Below are 25,625 nucleotides of genomic sequence, written 5' to 3'. Positions count from 1 at the left end.
GGCTGGTCTAATGACCGCAACAGAGCTTTGGCTCCTTCAAGATCTCTCTCTCACCCATTTGAATAGCACTGCATAGCCTTTGTGCTGCTGCTGCTGCTGCCCTAATTGCAGCTCTTGGAATATTGGCCACTACAACCCACAAGTTGAAGCTGAGGTGGGAGGTGTGAGAGCACCTGAGGGGTGTGCAACTGCAGTCAATTAAGTCACTGTGGAGAGCTGCCATACCTAGCCACCAGATGGGGACAAAAGCAGGGCTTTCCCATCCCTACACGCCTCGTGTCCTCGCACACCTCCGACCGAAGCTCCAACCTGTGGGTTGTAGCGCCCAATGCCCCTAGAGCATTCTCGCTTGAGGGCAATCTGATCCAAAGCCATTGAGGTACACCCCTGGACCTAGAGGGTCATACACCAAAGGCTGGTATTCAGCCTCACCCTGGTTCACCCTCTTCATGGGTCGGGGTTACTGCCATTTTCTAGTTATTGAGAGGGAGGAGCTTCTCACCTCCATGCGTCTGTGCCTCCTCACCAGCCTTCCTATTCTCAATGAATGACCAGCAGGTGTCCTCCTTGAGCAGCTTGACTTCATCCAATTGGGGCTTAGGGTTTCTGCAGAGTCTTGTTCTATCGTCACAGAACTGTTCTTTTTTAGCGCAAGGCTCTTTACCTTAACAGATTATTTTGCTTTATCACCTCCTTCAACCTACTTCTCCGAGTAGAGCAGGTGTCTTCAACCTTTTCTTGCCCAGGGATCGCCTCCCAGGCAGCGACCCAGGAATCCCCCATCATATGTAAGCAAAGAAAACATTTTCATGTCTTGTCTTATCATCAGGTGAATGATAATGGAACATTCCCTTGTTGACGGGCAACAATAGCTCCTTCCATTTCGATCTATCCTGTGGCACCCGACAAGGCTTTTCACTCTCTCCTCTGTTATTTGCCTTATCATTGGAGCCTGTTGCCTAGACAGTCCGCCAATCCACTATTCACAAACCAATCATTATACAGGACACCAAGGATTACATCTACATATATGCGGACAATATACTGCTAATCCCCCAAAACACCCAGCATTCTCTCCCTCATATTTTTGACATCTTTAATGAATTAAGCCAAATTTCAGGCAATGAAATCAATTGGGTCAAGTCTGCCCTTTTAACTATAATTGATTTGGGAGATTATCCAATGGTAACACTTGGTACCCCTGTAGTAAAACAGTTTAGATACCTGGGAGATGATTTCCACCCACAATCACAATCCATAGTTGACCCTGCAAAGGCAAAAAAGCGGCCAAAGCCTTCCAAATTTGTGGTATTATTTCTGGTAATTTGATCTCCGCCCTCTCTCCACATGGTTTGGTCGAGATGCTCAGGTTGCTTGGCGTCCCATAGAGGGGTGCCTAGTATATTTGCACAGGATCTGGTCAACTCCAACGTCTCCTTGAGATACTCCCCAAAACAATTTGGCGCCTTAATAACACAGGCCTCTCTATGTAAGGGACCACCAAAAAGTTATCCAAAACCAATTGGCACAATCACGTATTATATATACTCACATACTATATCCTTCCACTGGTGGAGCGACAAGGCTGTACATATAGCAGCTGATGTTCCTTGATGAGGGAGGGCTCCGTGTATTTCAGGATTTACAAACAACTTTTAATTTACCGGGCAAATCCTTCTTCTTTTATTTACAGCTTCACTTCGCCATGCGAGCTTATGGTGTTTTGAGAACCAGCCTAAACCCAGGGGACTGGTTTCTGATCAATACTTGTGTTTCTTAAAAGCATCTCCGAAGCCTTGATCAACTATGGAAGAAGACCTCTCACCTTCAATCACTGAAATGAAAGAGTGATTGCCCCTAAAAACCAACTAATCCCATTGAAAACAGTCTATGTGGCATCAATATGAGCCAGAAACATTTATTCCAATGTCAAAATTGACTTCAAAGTGTAAAAGGATAATTTTGTTCATAAAGTCTCATCGAAGACAACAAATGTCAACAAATCATACCTCCTTTTGCCAAACTCCATGTTCAAATCGCCCCTCTGCCCACTTCCCTTCATTGAATGGGGCTCAGTTGTTCATTGCCCCCAACGTGTTCAAAGGATCACGGCAGTTTTAAACTGAAAAGCCCTATACGGATTGTCCATGCGATGCATGCTTCCAGCAGAATGCATAGCCAACTGGTGTGCATGCCCTGACGAAGGACCCTATCATGCAGAATAGGTGGTTAGAGTACTTTGGTCCCAGGTGGTGGTGAGTATACCGGTAGCTTGACCATAGACTGCTGGTTATGTATTTGGTTATGTATATTTTGATAATCATTATCACTATTATTGCTAGCATTGCTGATGACACGTTAGCTAGCTAGCTACCCTAACTAACTAGCTAGCTACCTATCTAGCTAGCTGGCTAATGTTAGCCTACCTCAATACAACTCGGATTTAGTTTGGAATAACAATAGCATTTCAAAACAAGGCAAAGAATTATTAGGAAAACCTTTTGTCATGATTGTGATGTCACCAGATTGAGTTTAGATGCATTATAACTTTAGCCATAACTTTTGTTTTTGATGCGATTCCAACAGGGGTTTTATTTTTTTTAAATTCCTCTGTGGTTGATGTAAGTAACATAGATTTACATATAAATATATTCATTGGCAATATTAATATCCTCAAAGATAAATGTAGTAATAAACAGATTAGGAATATTGTTTGTGATACTACACTTCCCTCAGCAAGATTTTTTTGGTTGAATATCTATGGCGATATATACAAAGGAGGAAAGCATGGAACATTCCTGTCAAATATTTTATCAGTAACAAGGTTACGGAAGTTTCATTTAAAATGTTAAATATCATTTATCCTGTCAAACATGTTTTGGAAAGATTCAAGCTGAATATTGACTATATTTTGTGATTTCTGTAGAATGGAGAAGGAGACCATCTATCATTTGTTTTTTTAAATCTGTATTTATAGTAGAATTTTTGGGATTAAAATACATAACTTTGTTACAAAGAAAACAGGACAAGTTGTACAATTTAATGGTACTGATGTAATGATTTATTTCAGAAATTCTGACATTGATAAAGATGTAGTATATTTAATTCAACTGCTAATAATATTTGGTCAACTTCATATTCACAAATGCATATGGTCTAATTCAAAACGAATTCAAACAATATGGCACTACTTTAACTAAAATGAAAAATAAAACGGCAATTAAAACATGTTTTATTAATTATTATTATTGGCAATGTAAATCGTTTGTATGTATTCTTGTTTGCATTCCTCTTTTGTTAGTTGATATTTGTTTGTTAACTTAAAAAAAAAAAAAAAAACTTTAGCCAGCTAACTAAGATTGAGGTGACCACTGTATATAGCTAACATTACACACTTTGCGAGTAACAGTGATGGCAACATTACCATTTCTCTAAAGTAAATTTGACATCATAAAATAGCAAAGTGGTTTCCTACTAATTATTTGCCTACTTTAGCAACGTCACTGTATTTAGATGACTCTCTAAGTTTGTGTAATTTAGAAAAAACAGCAGAGGTGGGACCAAGTCATTGTTTTACAAGTCACAAGTAAGTCTCAAGTCAAGACAGGCAAGTCCGAGTCAAGTCTCAATTCAAGACCATCAAGTATCAAGTCCTAAACTTTGAGTTTTGAGTCTGAAACAAGTCATAATGTGCTCTTCATCAAATGTAATACCATTTCATATTTTTAAAAGGGAGTAATAGTTAGTATATAACATTTACTCAAATCATGAACACTTTTAAAAATAACTACCGTGGGGAGAACAAGTATTTGATACACTGACGATTTTGCAGGTTTTCCTACTTACAAAGCATGTTGAGGTCTGTCATTTTTTTTATCATAGGTACACTTCAACTATGGGAGACGGAATCTAAAACAAAAATCCAGAAAATCACATTGTATGATTTTTAAGTAATTAATTTGCATTTTATTGCATGACATAAGTATTTGATACATCAGAAAAGCAGAACTTAATATTTGGTACAGAAACCTTTGTGTGCAATTACAGAGATCAACGTTTCCTGTAGTTCTTGACCAGGTTTGCACACACTGCAGCAGGGATTTTGGCCCACTCCTCCATACAGACCTTCTCCAGATCCTTCAGGTTTCGGGGCTGTCGCTGGACAATACGGACTTTCAGCTCCTTCCAAAGATGTTCTATTGGGTTCAGGTCTGGAGACTGGCTAGGCCACTCCAGGACCTTGAGATGCTTCTTACGGAGCCACGCCTTAGTTGCCCTGGCTGTGTATTTCGGTTCGTTGTCATGCTGGAAGACCCAGCCACAACCCATCTTCAATGCTCTTACTGAGGGCAGGAGGTTGTTGGCCAAGATCTCACAATACATGGCCCCTTCCATCCTCCCCTCAATACGGTGCAGTCGTCCTGTCCCCTTTGCAGAAAAGCATCCCCAAAGAATTATGTTTCCACCTCCATGTTTCACGGTTGGGATGGTGTTCTTGGGGTTGTACTCATCCTTCTTCTTCCTCCAAACACGGCGAGTGGAGTTTAGACCAAAAAGCTCCCATTCCTCCTCTGGATCATTCAGATGGTCATTGGCAAACTTCAGACGGGCCTGGACATGCGCTGGCTTGAGCAGGGGGACCTTGCGTGCCCTGCAGGATTTTAACCCATGACGGCGTAGTGTGTTACTAATGGTTTTCTTTGAGACTATAGTCCCAGCTCTCTTCAAGTCATTGACCAGGTCCTGCCGTGTAGTTCTGGGCTGATTCCTCACCTTCCTCATGATCATTGATGCCCCACGAGGTGAGATCTTGCATGGAGCCCCAGACCGAGGGTGATTGACCGTCATCTTGAACTTCTTCCATTTTTTAAAATAATTGCGCTAACAGTTGTTGCCTTCTCACCAAGCTGCTTGCCTATTGTCCTGTAGCCCATCCCAGCCTTGTGCAGGTCTACAATTTTATCCCTGATGTCCTTACACAGCTCTCTGGTCTTGGCCATTGTGGAGATGTTGGAGTCTGTTTGATTGAGTGTGTGGACAGGGGTCTTTTATACAGGTAATGAGTTCAAACAGGTGAAGTTAATACAGGTAATGAGTGGAGAACAGGAGGGGTTCTTAAAGAAAACCTAACAGGTCTGTGAGAGACGGAATGATTACTGGTTGGTAGATGATCAAATGCTTATGTCATGCAATAAAATGCTAATTAATTACTTCAAAATCATACAATGGGATTTTCTGGATTTTGTTTTGGATTCCGTCTCTCACAGTTGAAGTGTTTTTGCTTTGTTGCGAAATAGGAAGCCAATTCTAGATTTAACTTTGGATTGGAGATGTTTTATATGGGTCTGGAAGGAGAGTTTACAGTCTAACCAGACACCTAAGTATTTGTAGTTGTCCACGTATTCTAAGTCAGAGCCGTCCAGAGTAGTGATGTTGGACAGGCGGGTAGGTGCAGGTAGCGATCGGTTGAAGAGCATGCATTTAGTTTTACTTGTATTTAAGAGCAATTGGAGGCCACGGAAGGAGAGTTGTATGGCATTGAAGCTTGCCTGGAGGGTTGTTAACACAGTGTTCAAAGAAGGGCCAGAAGCATATAGAATGGTGTCGTCTGCATAGAGGTGGATCAGAGACTCACCAGCAGCAAGAGCGACCTCATTGATGTATACAGAGAAGAGAGTGGCACCCCCATAGAGACTGCCAGAGGTCCGGACAGCAGACCCTCCGATTTGACACACTGAACTCTATCAGAGAAGTAGTTGGTGAACCAGGCGAGGCAATCATTTGAGAAACCAAGGCTGTCGAGTCTGCCGATGAGGATGTGGTGATTGACAGAGTCGAAAGCCTTGACCAGATCAATGAATACGGCTGCACAGTAATGTTTCTTATCGATGGCGGTTAAGATATAATTTAGGACCTTGAGCGTGGCTGAGGTGCACCCATGACCAGCTCTGAAACCAGATTGCATAGCAGAGAAGGTATGGTGAGATTCGAAATGGTCGGTAATCTGTTTGTTGACTTGGCTTTCGAAGACCTTAGAAAGGCATGGTAGGATAGATATAGGTCTGTAGCAGTTTGGGTCAAGAGTGTCCCCCCTTTGAAGAGGGGGATGCCCGCAGCTGCTTTCCAATCTTTGGGAATCTCAGACGACACGAAAGAGAGGTTGAACAGGCTAGTAATAGGGGTGGCAACAATTTCGGCAGATCATTTTAGAAAGAAAGGTTCCAGATTGTCTAGCCCGGCTGATTTGTAGGGGTCCAGATTCTGCAGCTCATTCAGAACATCAGCTGAACGGATTTGGGAGAAGGAGAAATGGGGAAGGCTTGGGCGAGTTGCTGTGGGGGGTGCAGTGCTGTTGACCGGGGTAGGAGTAGCCAGGTGGAAAGCATGGCCAGCCGTAGAAAAATGCTTATTGAAATTCTCAATTATGGTGGATTTATCAGTGGTGACAGTGTTTCCTATCTTCAGTGCAGTGGGCAGCTGGGAGGAGGTGTTCTTATTCTCCATGGACTTTACAGTGTCCCAGAACTTTTTTGAGTTAGTGTTGCAGGAAGCAAATTTCAGCTTGAAAAAGCTAGCCTTGGCTTTTCTAACTGCCTGTGTATAATGGTTTCTAGCTTCCCTGAACAGCTGCATATCACGGGGGCTGTTCGATGCTAATGCAGAACGCCATAGGATGTTTTTGTGTTGGTTAAGGGCAGTCAGGTCTGGGGAGTACCAAGGGCTATATCTGTTCCTGGTTCTAAATTTCTTGAATGGGGCATGTTTATTTAAGATGGTTAGGAAGGCATTAAAAAAAAATATGCAGGCATCCTCTACTGACGGGATGAGATCAATATCCTTACAGGATACCCCGGCCAGGTCGATTAGAAAGGCCTGCTCGCTGAAGTGTTTCAGGGAGCGTTTTACAGTGATGAGTGGAGGTCGTTTGACCGTTGACCCATTACGGATGCAGGCAATGAGGCAGTGATCGTTGAGATCTTGGTTGAAGACAGCAGAGGTGTATTTAGAGGGGAAGTTGGTTAGGATGATATCTATGAGGGTGCCCGTGTTTAAGGCTTTGGGGGGGGTACCTGGTAGGTTCATTGATAATTTGTGTGAGATTGAGGGCATCAAGGTTAGATTGTAGGATGGCTGGGGTGTTAAGCATGTTCCAGTTTAGGTCGCCTAGCAGCACGAGCTCTGAAGATAGATAGGGGGCAATCAGTTCACATATGGTGTCCAGAGCACAGCTGGGGGCAGAGGGTGGTCTATAGCAGGCGGCAACGGTGAGAGACTTGTTTTTAGAAGTAGAAGTTCAAATTGTTTGGGTACAGACCTGGATAGTAGGACAGAACTCTGCAGGCTATCTTTGCAGTAGATTGCAACACCGCCCCCTTTGGCAGTTCTATCTTGTCTGAAAATGTTGTAGTTTGGAATTAAAATTTCTGAATTTTTGGTGGTCTTCCTAAGCCAGGATTCAGACACAGCTAGAACATCCGGGTTGGCAGAGTGTGCTAAAGCAGTGAATAGAACAAACTTAGGGAGGAGGCTTCTAATGTTAACATGCATGAAACCAAGGCTATTACGGTTACAGAAGTCATCAAAAGAGAGCGCCTGGGGAATAGGAGTGGAGCTAGGCACTGCAGGGCCTGGATTCACCTCTACATCGCCAGAGGAACATAGGAGGAGAAGAATAAGGGTGCGGCTAAAAGCAATAAGAATTGGTCGTCTAGAACGTCTGGAACAGAGAGTAAAAGGAGGTTTCTGGGGGCGATAAAATAGCATCAAGGTATAATGTACAGACAAAGGTATGGTAGGATGTGAATACAGTGGAGGTAAACCTAGGTATTGAGTGATGAAGAGAGAGATATTGTCTCTAGAAACATCATTGAAACCAGGAGATGTCATTGCATGTGTGGGTGGTGGAACTAATAAGTTGGATAAGGTATAGTGAGCAGGACTAGAGGCTCTACAGTGAAATAAGCCAATAAACACTAACCAGAACAGCAATGGACAAGACATATTGACATTAAGGAGAGGCATCCTTAGTCGAGTGATCAAAAGGGTCCAGTGAGTGGAGAGGTTGGTTGGGAGTCACGGCGATTTAGACAGCTAGCCAGGCCATCGGTAGCAAGTTAGCATAGGATGGAGGTCTGTTGTTAGCCACCTCTTGCGTTCCGTCAGTAGATTAGTGGGGTTCCGGGTGGTAGAGGGGATTAATCCAAATCACACACAAAAAAACAATAGATATAGAGGCCCAAGAAGAAACATAATAATAATAAAAATAAATAAATTGTCCGATTGTCTATTCTGAGAGCAGCCGGTAAGACAGCTAACGGTTAGCAGGCCGCAGATGGGCGTTCAGGTAACGTCGCGACGGAGGAGCCAGCCGGATCTCCTTCGGGTAGATAACGTTGGCAGTCCAGTTGTGAAGGCCCGGTGGGGCTCCGCGTAGGCAGTAAAACGGGTCCGGATAGGTGACTGCAGCCCAGAAGTGATTGATGGAACTCAGGAGTGATTGACGGAGCTGGCTAGCTCCGGAGTAATTGATGTTTGCTCCGGAATCGACGAAAGCCGATAGTCACACGGATAGCAGCTAGCTAGCTGTGAGATCCGGGTATGAATGTCCAGAGAGCAGTTGAAATCCAGGGACATGGAGAGAAAAATTGGTCCGGTATGTTCCGTTCCGAGCCGCGCTGCGCCGTACAAAACTGGCGATAGATTTTCGAGCTAAAGGATAGCTGATGACCACAAACCGTGGTTAGCTGAATACTAACGATTTGCCAGTAAAGAAGATAACTAGCTTCTGAACTAGCTTCTGATTAGCTTCTGGATTAGCTTCTGGGCTAGCTTCTGGCTAGCTCCTGGCTAGCTTCTGGCTAGTTTCTGGCTAGCTTCTTGGAGTTTCTGGCTAGCTTCTGGCTAGCTTCTTGGAGGATTGCAGATTTGAGGTAAATAATACTTATTTATAAATATAAATTGGTGAGGCGGGTTGCAGGAGAGTGTTTTGAAGATGAGTTGATGGAAAATAAAAATAAAATGTATGTGAAAAAAGTTGTAAATATATATATATACAGGACACGACAAGACGAGGACAAAAGACGTCTGAACTGCTATGCCATCTCGGGAATGTATACTAACTAGCAGCAACAAATTCAAACCAACCCAGAGCAATAGCAAAACATGCCACAGTTGGTTGCTTAGTGTAACGGCATCACCAGCCTGAATCTAAATCCAATCTGGAGCCAGTCAGTCTACATCTGTAAAACATAGAATTAACTTCCAAAAGAGATTACGTTAAATCTCAAGCTATGCTTATAATTGAGGGATGGGAACAATCGTTGACCCTGTTTTTCTTTTAGACAAAGTACACAGTATGGTGCCAGACTGATCTCCTGGTCATGAATGGGTGCCGGGACGTGCCAGAAGGAGTAAAGGTGTGTCCAGCAATGTGATTGCAATGGTTTAGTGACCTCCAAAATAATAAAAGTGTGTCATGTGACAAGCACCTTTGTGACACGTCCTCTGTTGTTGCCAGTCTCCTTCAACTCCTATGAAAAGAACACGCCATCATGAGGCCTCTGATAGTGAACCGAGTTACTGCCCTGATGACACAGACAGCTTCATCAACAACGATAGGTAATGTGTTGTATGTGAAAAGTAAAAATTTGTATTAAAAATATCAGTCTTGGTAAACTAGTAGGCTAATTCCCAAGCCAAGCAAATACAACTCGTCGAGTCATTTTGAATGTGAAGTGAATAAGCAAAAATCTTTGTCCTTTCTTTAGAACAAATGCAATTTACCACTTGGCTGCCTATTATATCACCCTGACACAGGCCCTCTTATGTCACCACTTCATAATAACTGCCTGCTGCAGTTATTCGATAGATGTCCAGTTTGCAGCCGAACATGCAGCATAGAGAAGACCAGCAGGGGGGCCCTCATCAGCATCATGCAGATATTCCCTTGCTGTGAGCGTTCCTATGAATGTAACAGTCAGACACATGTTGGCAAGTATCCAGCCAGCAACCTTCACCTGTCAGTGGCAACAGCTTTCACAGACTCATCATTTGTACAGAAGATAACCCATTTCATTACTTTGATACATTTGATAACCCAATTGTGAAACATAATTTATGTAAACAGACATTATTTGTTGCTTATTTTCTACTTTTTAGATGCATATAATATCCCATGTCTAGGTTGTTGTCCCCTAGATAGCATATAAACATGTCATAAGCAATGGCAAAATGTGACATTTGCTTTAAAACTGCACAGTTTTCTCTCATCCTCATGGCAAAATGTGTAGAATAGCATGAGATCAGCTATAAAACAGCATTTTTTTCACTAGAATTGCAGAAAACTATCTCTCAGCTGCATGACAAAATGTGTAGAATAACATTATTATAAAACTGCTTTTAGCTGTTTCCCCGCCCCAAAAAATGAAATATTGGGGGGTTCAGGGGCCCCCTGGAGGTAGATGCCCTCCTGTCCCAAATGTAGTAGTCCGATGGTTCCAGATGGTTCCAAATGAAAATACATCCAACCCCGAAATGCTCTCTATGCCCTAAGGGTGCTCCCGGGACCTTTATTCATATGGTCTGGGAGTGCCCTGAGGTATCCCAATTCTGGAGACTCATCTCCAAAATGCTCTCCACAATTCTCTAAACATATTCCATACTCAATGAGTATATCCAAAATGGATCTGTCTTTGCAGGAAAATTGATTATGTCTGGCTGGCCTGATGGCAGCCAAGAAAATGGTTACCTATCGATGGAAACCTCCCCATTCACTGTCTAAACATGGTATTTTATTGACATACAGTATCTTAATTAGAGCTTTCGGTAGCTCAAATGCATGGCGCAAAAAGCCATAACATTCACTATTAGAGTTCCGCGGTGGTTAAGATAAAATCATACCTTTAATTACCTTGAGTACCTGTAGCGGTCCTGTGGGTGGTTGAGCCTGATACCTCCCCACATTATAATTGGAAGTTGATGTGTATACTTTAACATAGCCTATTAGCTAGAAAGGTAACTCCAAACACTTTTTCGCTAAGAGCATCTGTTTAGTTGGTTCAACAAAGGTTAGCAATGTGTTGGCAAAAATGTATGCCCATGTCAAGAAAGCTTACCAGCAGCCAGAGGCACTTGCTGCACTGGTTGCCTATTCACAGATGCTTCTTCAAAGCCTTTTTCAGATACTCCAGTACTTGTAATTGGCTCCAATGAGTGCAAGTTGGACAGTAAATTAGTTAATAGATCAATAAGAAAGAGAGTTCCAAACCAATAACAGATCGTTTTCAGTTTCCTCTCCCCACTCAGACCACGGCCAGACTGTCCTAGCTAAATCCTTGCTTGAGAAATTGCTCTTTGCTAAGAAGCTGCTTTTTGTTTCTTTTTGACCATTGAAGCAATCACAGTAAGGTACTTAATTGTTAGTCAGAAATGATTTGACATTTAGATTTTTTTTAAACGGCTGCATTGGACCTTTCAGTTTACTTCAGTTTTTGCCTTAAAGGGCCAGTGTCTGATTTGGAGAGTTTGTCATGTTAGAGTGAGTACTTTCTTTTGGGAACTGTTAAGCCTTATTAAAGGGTAATTGCACCCGCTGGCCTCATTTTTTTTGGTCTTGCTCCTCAAGAAATGCTGCCAATCATGACAGAAGCCAAACGTGAGTTGGCTTGGGGATGAGGTCTGATGTGCGTGTTTCTTGTGTGTGTCCTTGCCACCACCAAGACACATACATCTGTCAGATCCTTGCCTGCAGCTGCTTCCCCCCCACTCAATCACAACAAACAAACCTCCTGCATGTTGAATTCAATAACTACATGTGGATGTATGGTGAGATGCCGGAGGAAGCTTTGAATAGATCAGAGTGATATGCAGTTTTTAATTTGAGCCGGATCTTGACGGAACAGCACCTCTCAGATTTGACTTTGTTTGTTCCGGCACCTATTTGTCTGGATCCGGTACCTCTCGCTGCATGATTATTAATTGTTTAACTGTTCGCATTGTAGACTTTCTAATAAAAGCGATCAGCGTTAAATCAAGTTGAACCCTGTTATTACTCCCGACCCCAGAAAGAACATAATGTAAAAGCGTGGTGATACTTCTGTGTAATCATCTTATCCTGCCACAATGATTCCAGACCTGCTTTCTTATTAGTACATAGAGGTTTTGGGGAGGGCCGGTGGGGAATATAACTGATCTTGACACAGGTCTTGGTAGGGGGATTCAGCTAGTGAAGAGGTCCCTATGTAATCACGTCACGTAGCCTAGGCTAGTTCTCTCCCTACTGAATTTGAATCGTAGGAATGTTAAACAAAACATTTATAAGAAAAAGCAACAGATTTTGATGACATTTTTCCAGTCCAAAAATCCAGAGCACGGATTACATTATAAATGGTGGTTATGATTAGCATGGTGGAACCAACCTGATCGTTGCATTCACCCTTCTATTTCACTTCAGATGTCCTGATATGTGTGTGAAGAGAAAAGGTAAACACAGCGATCAGGGTGGTTCCACCAGGTTAGGTTATGAAGGTGAAATGGGCCAAACTCGAAACTGTTTTGACCTTTGACCAGGTCAAATGTCACCAACCTGATTCAAGTGTCCTCCCAGTTCCATTTATTGCTATGCTCACAGTGAGGGCATGTCTGGTGATGCTGAGGGTCCCCTTGCTGGTCTTCTACATGTTGCAAGTTCGGCTGCAAACTGGACATCTCTCGAACAATTGTATCAGGAAATCCTCGTAAACAATATACTTCCTCATCTTATGACGTGGTGTTGACTGGGAGGGCCTGTGACAGGGTGATACAATAGACAGCCAGGTGGTCAATTGCATTTGTTCTAAAGAAAGGAGAAAGCTTTTTGCTTATGCACTTCACTATCAAAATGACTCAACTAGTTGTATCTACTTGGCTGGGGTATTAACCTACTTGTTTCTCAAACCTGATATTTCTTTATACAACTTTTTACATAACACACATTACGGTTGTTGATGAAGCCGTCTGTGTCATCAGGGCACTAACTCAGTTCAAGCTAATTCTAGGTCGTTGCTAGTTACAACAGCCACAAAGTCGTTAAAAATTTATATTTTTTTAATGTGATTTTAAACCTAACCATAACCTTAACCACACTGCTAACCTTATGTCTAACCCTAACCTTAAATTAAGACCAAAAAGCACATTTTTGTTTTTATGGATTTTTATGACATAAACAATTGTGGTTGTGGTTGTGGTAACTAGTGGAAACCCTAATTTGATGCTTGTAACCCTGTATTGGATTAGATTCAGGCTGGGGACGCCATTATGGTTTTTTTCTCCTAGTTCACTGTATTAGTCAGACTCGTAAGTTAGCTACCGCCATAGCTGCATCCATAATTTGTTTTAATTTAGACAATACAGAATAAACTTATATGAGCTACGAACTAAATTGCAAATCTGAGTTGTAGGCTAACGTTAGCTAGCTAATGTTAGCTAGCCTGCCTCGCTACCATTATCAAATGATAACGTTACAAAACCAGCAGTATCTAGACAATACACAAACTTGTATGAGTTATGACCTAACTAAGTTGTAATGAGGTATCTAGCTAGCTATACTAACATTAACTAAAACATTAGCTAGCCTGCCTCATTGGAGTATGGTCAAGCAAGTAAAGATTTCCCGAAAGTTTTGGACCACTAAACAACTAGTGTTTTAGAACCACAGAGTTACCCCAAGTAGCAAAGAAAACAGGAGCTGCCTCCAGCACCTTTTCAACTTCAACATTTCATCAAATCACCTCTGCTTAGTCTAATACAGTGACAACTAAAAGATAACAATTTAGTTCAATCAACATAAGCTAAATATGATGTGGCTGTCCATGGTTCTGATTTCTGTGTGTGTGTGTGTGTGTGTGTGTGTGTGTGTGTGTGTGTGTGTGTGTGTGTGTGTGTGTGTGTGTGTGTGTGTGTGTGTGTGTGTGTGTGTGTGTGTGTGTGTGTGTGTGTGTGTGTGTGTGTGTGTGTGTGTGTGTGTGTGTGTGTGTGTGTGTGTGCGTGTGTGGGTGCGTGTGTGTGGGTAGAAAAACATGTTGACTCACACTACTTGTAGAGAAACGCCATGCCATCCTCCTTTCTTTTATGTTGGCGAAACTGTCTATCACTCTGTCATACAGTACGCGCTTTTATTTTTTGTTGTCCTAGGCTACCTGGCTAAAATGCTAGCTTGCTAGCCTAACTTCCATTCATGGGGCAACATTAACTAGTTAATAGCTACGTATTGAACTTCCATCCTCTGAGGCCAGGGGCACAACAATGTATGAGTTAATGGTTGGATCAGAATCGCTGTTATAATCATTGGCCAGTACGGAGAATTAAGTAAAACCACAAGTCCAAATCCCTATCTCCATCCAGGAAAGAGAAGATCTTAGCTAGGGAGGAAAACAACACAACCAGATACAACAATTCAAGTTTTTCTGTCAATGACTTATGATCTCAATTGGATTTTATAGGAGTGAAGCCAAATCCAAGCTGGCTTCCCTTGACACTTTTTTTGCTGACCATTCACAGTTGAGCTTGCTCAGTTTAGCTCAACGCTGATTGGATAATTCTTTATTATTTTTTTTCAAGAGAGGCCAGATTCTTGCTGGCTTCGTTTGCCTTCAATGCTATGGGTGGCAACAATGTCATACTCGTTTGGACCAGAGAGCATCAGATAAATGGCCTAGACGTAGAGAGACAGAGGGGCGCTGTTTCACTTACTCTGATGCTTTCTCCCATGAGATACATTCAGCCTCTTGTGAATTGAAGGGAAATGATGAGATACAGAGAGATGAAAGATAAATAATTTCGTTTTTATATTTTTCTTGGTAAATTTTGGGGGGGAGCCTGGCTTCCCTTGGCATCCATGTATACACAACACTGACAGAGAGGTCATTATATTTCAGTATCTCTGGTTATGCTCACCACCACCGGTTGTTGCCCACCAAGCTAGCGTTACTGGTGCAGATTTGGGGACCGACAAACTCCAAGCACCTATTCCACGTAGTAGCTCGGGTTCGTAAGAGCTTGGCAAAAGGGGGTATGATTTGTTGGCACAATTGTAATCCAAACCCAACCTTTATCTACTCGCTGTGACGCCGAGGTTCCAAATTCCATTTTACACGAGACTGACTTTATGACCAAAATTTGTAGTCAATTTTGATACTAGAATAAAAATGTTTCTGACTCATATCATATCAATGCCACATAGGCTGTTTTCAAAGGGATTAGTTGTTTTTTAGGGGAAGTCGCTCTTTAAGATTTTAATAATTTCCCATTTGAGAACTGAATTGCTTCTCCTGACTCTTGGTTACCACTACCAGACTTGACACACTCCTCCACATACGGAGTTGTTACACTTCCTAAAATAAAGCCTAGTTAACACCTAGTTTTTGGCATGTATGTTGAGGTACGTGTCTATTCATCACAACAGGTATCTATATGCAAGGAAACTCATCACACATGGCTGTAGTTATAGCCCCCCCAAACTACTGCCACTCTCTACCTCCATCACATATTCCTCTCCCCATCTCAGATCCGTATCCCCTGCGTGACCCAGCGGCATGTCAGGATCCTCTGTTTGTCTTTCTCTCTCTGTAAATAACAGCTCCTTTCTCCTGTAAGTGGGTCATTTTGTGTTTTCCACACACGGCCCAGTAATTGAAATCTGTCCTGTTCATGTATTCAGTCCCTTTTAAAAAAAACTTTGCTTGCGTTGTAGCCAGGGAGGGAGGGAGGGAGGGAGGGAGGGAGGGAGAGAGAGAGAGAGAGAGCGAGAGAGAGAGAGAGAGAGAGAGATCTTCCGTTATACAATGTTTATTTTTCACCCTGCATTACCTTGGTTTAATGGAAATGTGACACAGCCATTTCAGGGAATAGCTGAGAACATTGTGCCTTAGTGGATAATCAAACCCTGGTCTCCCAATTAAACCTATACACCATCCAGCTTCACCCAAATTAGACTGAAGCAGTGTCACATATAGTTGAATTGGCTACTTATTTGAACCAAGATGCAACACAGAGAGCCCCATCCCTCTGTCATTACCTTACCATTATGTTTCTTTTTCAATATACAGGGACCACTTGTAAATACTCAACCCTACTCCTTATTCGAGAAAAAATGGATGCCCATTACAGAGCGCTGCTCGCTGCTAAAGGTACAGTACTCACAGTTTCACCCTCACTACGGCACGCACAGTGCAAAACAGAACAGCTGGTCAGCACAAACACACTGTCTTGTTCTATTATGTTTTGCAGCTTGTGTGGACTCCTCCCTGCCCAGATCTCTCCTCACCAGTATCAAATGTAAGTGCTTTTGAAATAACCTCACGGCTGATGTGCCATCTTAAATATACATATATACAGTAAATATACATACTGAATCTAAGTAGGTAGGACTGCAGAGGAGTCAAACAGATGGCAACGTCACACCGGGTTCAAGAGCAGATCAACTTTAGAATTCTCTAAAGTGTATATCTCCTTTCTCTGCTTCCTCGCCAGAAGTAATTTAGAACCAGCGGAGGAGACATTCTGTCCGATTAGTTTAGTTCTGGTGTGGTGTTCACAACCCTGTCACTAATGCAGCGGTCTCTACCACTGGCGGAGTCAGGACCTCTCTGAGACAATGTGGGCTAAAATTGCTCATACGTATATTCCCACAGATGCTACATTGTAGACACTCTCAAGCAGTATTAGCTTGTTGGTAGTTGATTTAAGAGAGGATCGAGTAGGGATGTCCACTTTCAACACACACTTATGAGGAAATCTCTAGAGAATGATGGTATGTACTTTATCTTACACATTTGTTTCACGTTTGTAATTCCTAAGTTTTATGCAATCAGTCTTTTGGGAGAGACATTCCCTGAACTGATGTGTGCACTTATCCCAAGTATACTTGGGACGCCTTGGCTCATGATATGTTGATTGGGTCATCACTTCAGTATGATTGTGAATAGATGACTTCTATTTGGTATGATAACTGTCAAATGTAATAATATTGTTGTTGTCTATGCCACAGACTGTGACTGGCAGAGGAGAGAGAGATTCAGACAAAGGACAGGAGACCAGAATGACCACCATGCAAACCCAGCCAATCCCAGTGTACACACAGCTCTCAGGGTGAGACTTGTCTGTCTAGTCCCTTATCTAACACCGGACATGCATGGCCCAGATATCCTCAGACCTGGCTAACAGCTGCTTTTCAAAACTACTTCTCAAATCGTTCACGATGGACCAAGTTGACCGCAGGCATCATGTCTACACCTGGTATTACATTTGTTTTTTTATCTAAATGCATCATCATCGAGATAAATACAATAGTGGTCCCCATGGACCGATCCCCATCCAGTCCCAATACTCCTTTTCCATGTACAGTTGAAGTCGAAGGTGACATACACCTTAGCCAAATACATTTAAACTCAGTTTTTCACAATTCCTGACATTTAATCCTCGTAAGAATTCCCTGTTTTAGGTCAGTTAGGATCACCACTTTATTTTAAGAATGTGAAATGTCTGAATAGTAGTAGGGAGAATGATTTATTTCAGCTTTTATTTCTTTCATCACATTCCCAGTGGGTTAGAAGTTTACATACACTCAATTAGTATTTGGTAGCATTGCCTTTAAATTGTTTAACTTGGGTCAAACACGTTTTTTTGCCACAACTTTTGAAGTATGCTTGGGGTCATTGTCCATTTGGAAGACCCATTTGCGACCAAGCTTTAACTTCCTGACTGATGTCTTGAGATGTTGCTTCAAAATATCCACATAATTTTCCTCCCTCATGATGCCTTCTATTTTGTGAAGTGCACCAGTCCCTCCTGCAGCAAAGCACCCCCACAACATGATGCTGCCACCCCTGTGCTTCACAGTTGGGATGGTGTTCTTCGGCTTGCAAGCATCCCCCTCTTTCCTCCAAACATAATGATGGTCATTATGGCCAAACAGTTCTATTTCTGTTTCATCAGACGAGAGGACATTTCTCCAAAAAGTACAATCTTTGTCCCCATGTGCAGTTGGCTGTGCAGTCTGGCTTTTTTATGACTGTTTTGGAGCAGTGGCTTGCTGAGCGGTCTTTCAGGTTATGTTCATATAGGACTTGTTTTACTGTGTTTATAGATACTTTTGTACCTGTTTCCTCCAGCATCTTCACAGGGTCCTTTGCTGTTGTTATGGGATTGATTTGCACTTTTCGCACCAAAGTACATTCTCTAGGAGACAGAACGCGTCTCCTTCCTGAGCGGTATGACGGCTGCGTGGTCCCATGGTGTTTATACTTGCATACTATTGTTTGTAAAGATGAGCGTGGTACCTTCAGGCGTTTGGAAACTGCTCCCAAGGATGAACAAGACTTGTGGAGGTCTACAATTTTTTTTCTGAGGTCTTGGCTTTCTTTGGATTTTCCCATGATGTCAAGTAAAGAGGAACTGCATTTGAAGGTAGGCCTTGAAGTACATCCACATGTACACCTCAAATTGACTCAAATTATGTCAGTTAGCCTACCAGCAGCTTCTAAAGCCATAACATAATTTTCTGGAATTTTCCAAGCTGTTTAAAAAGGCACAGTCAACTTAGTGTATGTAAACTTCTGACCCACTGAAATTGTGATAGTGAGTTATAAGTGAAATAATCTGTCTGTAAACAATTGTTGGCAAAATTGCTTGTGTCATGCACAAAATAGATGTCCTAACTGACTTGCCAACATTATAGTTTGTTAACATTAAATTTGTGGAGTGGTTGAAAAACAAGTTTTAATGACTCCAACCTAAGTGTATGTAAACTTCCGACTTCAACTGTATACACCAAGTCAGAAACATCTAATCTCACTGAATCCACTGCCAACAATCCAATCACGGGATGCATTTTAATATAAATTGTAGGTGTTGCCTATTTGGCTGGGTCTAAACATTTTCAAGAATATATATATATATATATATATATATATATATAGCCCTTTACCTTTGGGTTCTCTTCGGGGATTAAGCACATTGCCATTTTACGTCATTCATCTCATGTCAGTCATCCACCAATCTGCTTCTTGTGTCCTTCAATCAGTTGGTTGGGATTGAAATTGAGCATATGGAATGTTTCAAATACACTGTACAGTACACAAGACCCCCCATGTTAGGAGTGTGTATTGGAGGTGAAGTCAGGTGCAGGAGAGCAGAGTGTATTGAACAGGCACACTATTTATTCCCGTCCAAAATGACAGCACAAAGTAACATAAAATGTGTCCAAACACGGAACATAGGCAAAAAGTAATGCGTGTAACAATATCCACAATTCCAAAATACACGTAACACAAACAATCTTACACAAAGACATGATGGGGAACAGAGGAATAAATACATATGGATTGATTGGGGAATGAAAACCAGGTGTGCAGGGAACAAGACAAAACAAATGGATACATGAAATATGGAGTGGCGATGGCTAGAAAGCCGATGACGTGGACTGTCGAACGACGCCCAAACAAGGAGAGGAGCCGACTTCTGCGGAAGTCGTGACACACCATATATTGTTGCATTTTCTTATGGAGTCTGTGAGTGTCACTAGCTTTAAATGTAGACTACTTATGGTTCAAATAAGTGAGTCTTATACTTTATTACAGATGTGGAACTTTATGAAACAAAAATGTGCATTCACATCTCATTGACGTTTCAGTTACAAGAACTTCATAAGCGAGATACATTTCTACACACATGTTGCGATTCCCTTTCATTATTCCAATCGGTTTGTTACCGATTTGCAACAAAACAGTTTGCAAAATCTGAAAAATATTTCCATCGTTGCAGATGACTGAACAAAATCCACTGCCAAAGTAAAAGTAATCAGGTGCTGGAGGAAACACAAGTACATTTAATGAGATTAGGTGAGAAGCATAGAGAGATAGGCTGCTGACATACTGTCATAATGATGCACCTGTAATTGCATTCTCTGTGTGGCCTGTGAATGCATCTCATCTCCGTATAATACAGTGGGGAGAACAAGTATTTGAGACACTGCCGATTTTGCAGGTTTTCCTACTTACAAAGCATGTAGAGGTCTGTAATTTTAATCATAGGTACACTTCAATTGTGAGAGACGGAATCTAGAACAAAAATCCAGAATATCACATTGTATGATTTTTAAGTAATTCATTTGCATTTTATTGCATGACATAAATATTTGATCACCTACCAACCAGTAAGAATTCCGTCTCTCACAGACCTGTTAGTTTTTCTTTAAGAAGCCCTCCTGTTCTCTACTCATTACCTGTATTAACTGCACCTGTTTGAACTCATTACCTGTATAAAAGACACCTGTCCACACACTCAATCAAACAGCCAAGAACAGAGAGCTGTGTAAGGACATAAGGTATAAAATTGTAGACCTGCACAAGGCTGGGATGGGCTACAGGACAATAGGCAAGCAGCTTGGTGAGAAGGCAACAACTGTTGGCGCAATTATTAGAAAATGGAAGAAGTTCAAGATGACGGTGAATCACCCTCGGTCTGGGGCTCCATGCAAGATCTCACCTCGTGGGGCATCAATGATCATGAGGAAGGTGAGGGATCAGCCCAGAACTACACGGCAGGACCTGGTCAATGACCTGAAGAGAGCTGGGACCACAGTCTCAAAGAAAACAATTAGTAACACACTACGCCGTCATGGATTAAAATCCTGCAGCGCACGCAAGGTCCCCCTGCTCAAGCAAGCGCATGTCCAGGCCCGTCTGAAGTTTGCCAATGACCATCTGGATGATCCAGAGGAGGAATGGGAGAAGATCATGTGGTCTGATGAGACAAAAATAGAGCTTTTTGGTCTAAACTCCACTCGCCGTGTTTGGAGGAAGAAGAAGGATGAGTACAACCCCAAGAACACCATCCCAACCGTGAAGCATGGAGGTGGAAACATCATTCTTTGGGGATGCTTTTCTGCAAAGGGGAAAGGACGACTGCACTGTATTGAGGGGAGGATGGGTAAGGGCCATGTATCGCAAGATCTTGGCCAAGAACCTCCTTCCCTCAGTAAGAGCATTGAAGATGGGTCGTGGATGGGTCTTCCAGCATGACAACGACCCGAAACACACAGCCAGGGCAACTAAGGCGTGGCTCCGTAAGAAGCATCTCAAGGTCCTGGAGTGGCCTAGCCAGTCTCCAGACCCGAACCCAATAGAACATCTTTGGAGGGAGCTGAAAGTCCGTATTGCCCAGCGACAGCCCCGAAACCTGAATGATCTGGAGAAGGTCTGTATGGAGGAGTGGGCCAAAATCCCTGCTGCAGTGTGTGCAAACCTGGTCAAGAACTACAGGAAATGTATGATCTCTGTAATTGCAAACAAAGGTTTCTGTGTTAAATATTAAGTTCTGCTTTTCTGATGTATCAAATACTTATCATAAAATAAAATGCAAATTAATGACTTAAAAATCATACAATGTGATATTCTGGATTTTTGTTTTAGATTCCGTCTCTCACAGTTGAAGTGTACCTATGATACAAATTACAGACCTCTACATGCTTTGTAAGTAGGAAAACCTGCAAAATCGGCAGTGTATCAAATACTTGTTCTCCCCACTGTATATATGCTGACTATTCTTAACCCGAAGTCCCCACACGCACGCACACACACACACAAACCCTTTCCAAGTCCCTGAGCACACATCAGTACGCTGAGGTCAACATTAAAACATGCAACAGCATCATTACGTGTCCTGCACAATCATCTCCCTATAGTACGGTAGCGTCTTGAAGTCCCATGCAGACGATGCAGAATGGAAGGGGAAGTGCTCAATGTTGCAGGTTAAAATTCAAATTGAAGACGTAAAAGAGATGCAGTTCTCTCCTCCTCTCTCCTGGTATCATCCTTGTTATTCGTTCTGACTAACAATCCGCTTTCTTTGTTATTAGTCTTTTAGAGACCATATCAAGAAGTTCCACTGTTAGCTGTGTTGAATCAAATATGATCACTTTATAGTTTGATAATGCTGTGATTGTGCAGTGGTCTGGTCTTTCTCTCTCACACTTACTCACCCTCAATCCATCTCTCCCTCTCTCTCTCTATGTCTTCCTGTGGGACTGTTAGCTCATCCACTAGATTGAAGGGATTTAGTGACTCAACTGTGAGAGTCGGCTTGATTCTGTTCTGATAACTTGCTTTCCTTGATGTCCTTACGCCCTTGCAGATCTGAGAGAATACTTGCCATCATTTTCCTCCCTGAATGAAATTCATTTTTATATATCGGTTGAGAACACATTCTCATTTACAACAATGACTTGTAGCCAGCCATATACTAGTCCATTCAGACATTCTAGGGTCAGAAAGGCTCAGAAAATGTCGTCACCATCATACTAGAATCCAACCTTAGTAGCCATCTTTACACTCGGCATGACAAATTGAGTGTGCTATGTAATGACCATACAGTGTTCCGTGCGAGCTGACCAGATGACAGTGACCGTTCAACCATGCAAGCGAGTGTTTGACGGTATGATAGGTGACCACGCTGAACACGTTGATTGAGCACGGTTGTGGTTATCGTGCATCGATTTCCATGTGTGTGTGTGTGTGTGTGTGTGTGTGTGTGTGTGTGTGTGTGTGTGTGTGTGTGTGTGTGTGAGAGAGAGAGAGAGAGAGAGAGAGAGAGAGAGAGAGAGAGAGAGAGAGAGAGAGAGAATGAGTGAGTATCTTTCTGCCTGTGTATCAGGCCACATAGATGAGGAAGCTGCCACCCCCATAGTGAGGACTATACAGAACGACTTTAGTTCACTTCAAAGCTCACCCTCGGGCCACCCTTGGTGTGTCCTTTAAAGTGTTACTGTACAGTATACATAATTTCATTTATAGCCTACTATAGAATGAAACCATCATAATTGACAAATGTCTCAGACCAGATAAACCCATGAGAACCTGTCTGACTGGAACTACTTCACCTTGACCTTCCCCATATAAAAAGAGTGGTATGACATACAGTAATGAAATAACATGAAACAACTCGTAGTGACATTTCAGGTATGAGTTATTCCAAGACAAAGTGACGCTCCTCTTCTCCCTGTATTCACCCCAGCCTGGCCACCTCACCTCTAGGGACCATCAACAGGCCCAGGGGCCCTACCAGAGCCCAGCTCAAAGGACCTACAGCGGGGACGTCCTGGACAGACACCCAGGGGTGTTCCACAGGGTCGGCCAGCAACCTTTCACCCCCAGGACCCACAGGAACCAGCATGACTCCTTCCTATCTCAGTATCGCTACTACACCCCACCGCCAGGCCAGAAGAAGGAACAGACTGAGAGGTGATGCTAACTGCTTTTAGGAGACCATTGCTGCTGTAAAATATAAATGTACGTAAGCCATGATTATAAAAGAGAACAAGTATCTGCCTTACACCTCTGAGTCCATTGAATTATAGAGGTATTGAACGCTAGCAGCAGTGTTAAAATATATCTAATAAAAACACATGGTTCCGTAATCCTAATAGTTAGAGGCAGTAGAATGCATTAATTACAGAGTGAAAAGAAAGAGTGAGAGAAAAAAAGAGGGAGAAAGAGAGATAAAGACAAATGCATGCACAATTATAATCATAATGCAAATGCCAGTCCAGAATGCTTGCAGCGTGTTGTCGTTATTAGGCCCATCATCTACATGCAGTGGGCGATAAGCTTCATGCTAAGCAGACAGAGAGAGCTAGCTGCTAAACACTTAAAATGAATAAAAAGGACTGAGAATAAAAACAGTTCAAAGTACTTTATTTAGAACTGCAGTAGCAGAGCAAGTTAAAAAACCACATGAAACTGGCACCTAACACAGACATGGCTCACCATAGTTAAAAGACATTCCACTGACAAACAATCTGGCAAAACTTCTTTAAGATGGCAGGTGACCCAATTACTGCACGGAAACACCTTTGTCAATTAACCACTTCCATTTGCTGGACCAACCGAAAACAAGAAACTTAACAATGAACACCTGATCGCAATAGGTTGAAAACGATGGAAAATATTTAGTAAATGGAATGTTTGATAAATGACAATGAAATAAGGACATACACAAACATATCTTGCTCTAAAAAATACTTGGAATAAATACGCGTTGAAATGTCTTTAGTGAAGGCCACTCCTTCACACAGACCCAGAGGATTTTTTTTTTTAAATGTGAGGGATTAAGGAAACACACACTCACTTTCAATCATAAACACATAAACATACGGAACCTGTTGGTTTTCTCAATGGCTCATCACTATTCCTGTGCAGGAATCTGTCCTGACTCTCCTGACAATGATGATTAGCCCCCCCGTCATCTTCATTATCTCCATCTGTTTTCCATCTGTCTATTTCCTCCTCTCCCTCTTGACAGGAAGAAGCATCCCTCTTCATCACAGAACACCTCTGGGGGTAGTTGCCATGGTCACAAGGTCAGGTCAACAAGGAAGCACCTGTGTTTTATGTTACCGTTGCGTAATATGTTACGTTACATAACCACACACACCACCTTATATCTACAAGAGCTTGATTGACCCCATGTTGATATAAGGTCAATGATCCAGACATAGCATTGTGGCATACCAGCATAGCACCATCATCATTAATGTGTTTACCCCTTCTACCCTTTCTAGTATCCTGCACAGTGGTCTATCAAATACAGTGCGACAAACACAGGAGCCGATCAAGCTGGCAGGTTAGATAATAAGTAATTACTATGTCATTAATGAATCATTTACACAGTTATGTAATGTAATAGTGTATGTAGCCCAGACATGCATGGAAGAGCTGCTAATGCCCATAGCAGAAAGAGGTCCATCTGTATATGGAGTATTGAAGTTAAGACACCTGATAGACAGTAGAAGACACTGAGTTGTATCCCGTTACATTAAGCTGATATCAATATACATGAATACTGAAAATGTACAGATTTCCAATCCCCTGTATTGATTGTGTGGAATTCTATTCATATTCCCTAGGGTCGGAGAGGAGAAAGAGGGGGATGAGGAGGAAGAGGAGGGGAAATATCTACAGTTCTTGGAAGATGTGACCAATGATATTTTACGCTACGGGTTCTACTCTGACAGGTGAAACGGTACATTCATGTTTTCCATTCCATTTCCATGAATGTAAGGCGGGAGGGCCGACAAGCTTTGGAGTCCCCTCGGAGAGCGGGCCTCCCAGATGGCAAACAGTATGTACAGGTTATATGCCGTATTTTTTTATTTTTTATGACAGGACATAGGTTTTGAAACTCAAATGTCTTCCTCAACCTCATAATAATAATAATAATTTGTTCAGCTTCTATAGCTCTTTTCATTACAGAAAGAATCTCAAACCCCTTGAAAAGAAAAATCAACAAGCATTAAAAGAATAATAATTTAAAAATATATATCAAATCAAATTAGATTGGTCACATACACGTGTTTAGCAGATGTTATTGTGGGTGTAGTGAAATGCTTCTGCTTGTGCAATAATATCTAACAATTTCAAACAATATCAAACAATTTCACAACAATACACACAATACACACAAATCTAAAGTAAAGGAATGGAATTAAGAATGTAAACATATTTGGACGAGCAATGTCGGAGCGGCATAGACTAAAATACAGTAGAATAGAATAGAATACAGTATATACATATGAGATGACGAATACAAAATAT

General features: G+C 42.1%; 1 protein-coding gene across 2 annotated transcripts in view; it reads left to right on the top strand.

Annotated features, from left to right (window-relative positions):
* LOC115139314 (spermatogenesis-associated protein 7 homolog) overlaps window positions 1-25,625 on the top strand; it is a 56,576-nt gene that overhangs the window by 6,558 nt on the left and 24,393 nt on the right. The window contains exons 3-9 of one of the 2 annotated variants that reach the window (XR_003865094.2): window positions 16,083-16,163; window positions 16,264-16,311; window positions 17,024-17,124; window positions 23,047-23,273; window positions 24,334-24,391; window positions 24,593-24,654; window positions 24,938-25,053. Coding sequence is in view for 1 of the 2 variants with exons in the window: in XM_029676542.1 (XP_029532402.1) it covers window positions 16,083-16,163; window positions 16,264-16,311; window positions 17,024-17,124; window positions 23,047-23,273; window positions 24,334-24,391; window positions 24,593-24,654; window positions 24,938-25,045 (685 nt within the window). In the remaining variant the exon portion in view is untranslated. The remainder of the gene's footprint in view (window positions 1-16,082; window positions 16,164-16,263; window positions 16,312-17,023; window positions 17,125-23,046; window positions 23,274-24,333; window positions 24,392-24,592; window positions 24,655-24,937; window positions 25,054-25,625) is intronic. The other variant, XM_029676542.1, reaches the window with a different exon arrangement.

The sequence above is a fragment of the Oncorhynchus nerka genome, linkage group LG13, assembly GCF_034236695.1.
Source record: "Oncorhynchus nerka isolate Pitt River linkage group LG13, Oner_Uvic_2.0, whole genome shotgun sequence".
In the NCBI taxonomy this organism is placed as follows: Eukaryota; Metazoa; Chordata; class Actinopteri; order Salmoniformes; family Salmonidae; genus Oncorhynchus; species Oncorhynchus nerka.
This window is presented reverse-complemented; position numbering and strand designations above follow the sequence as displayed.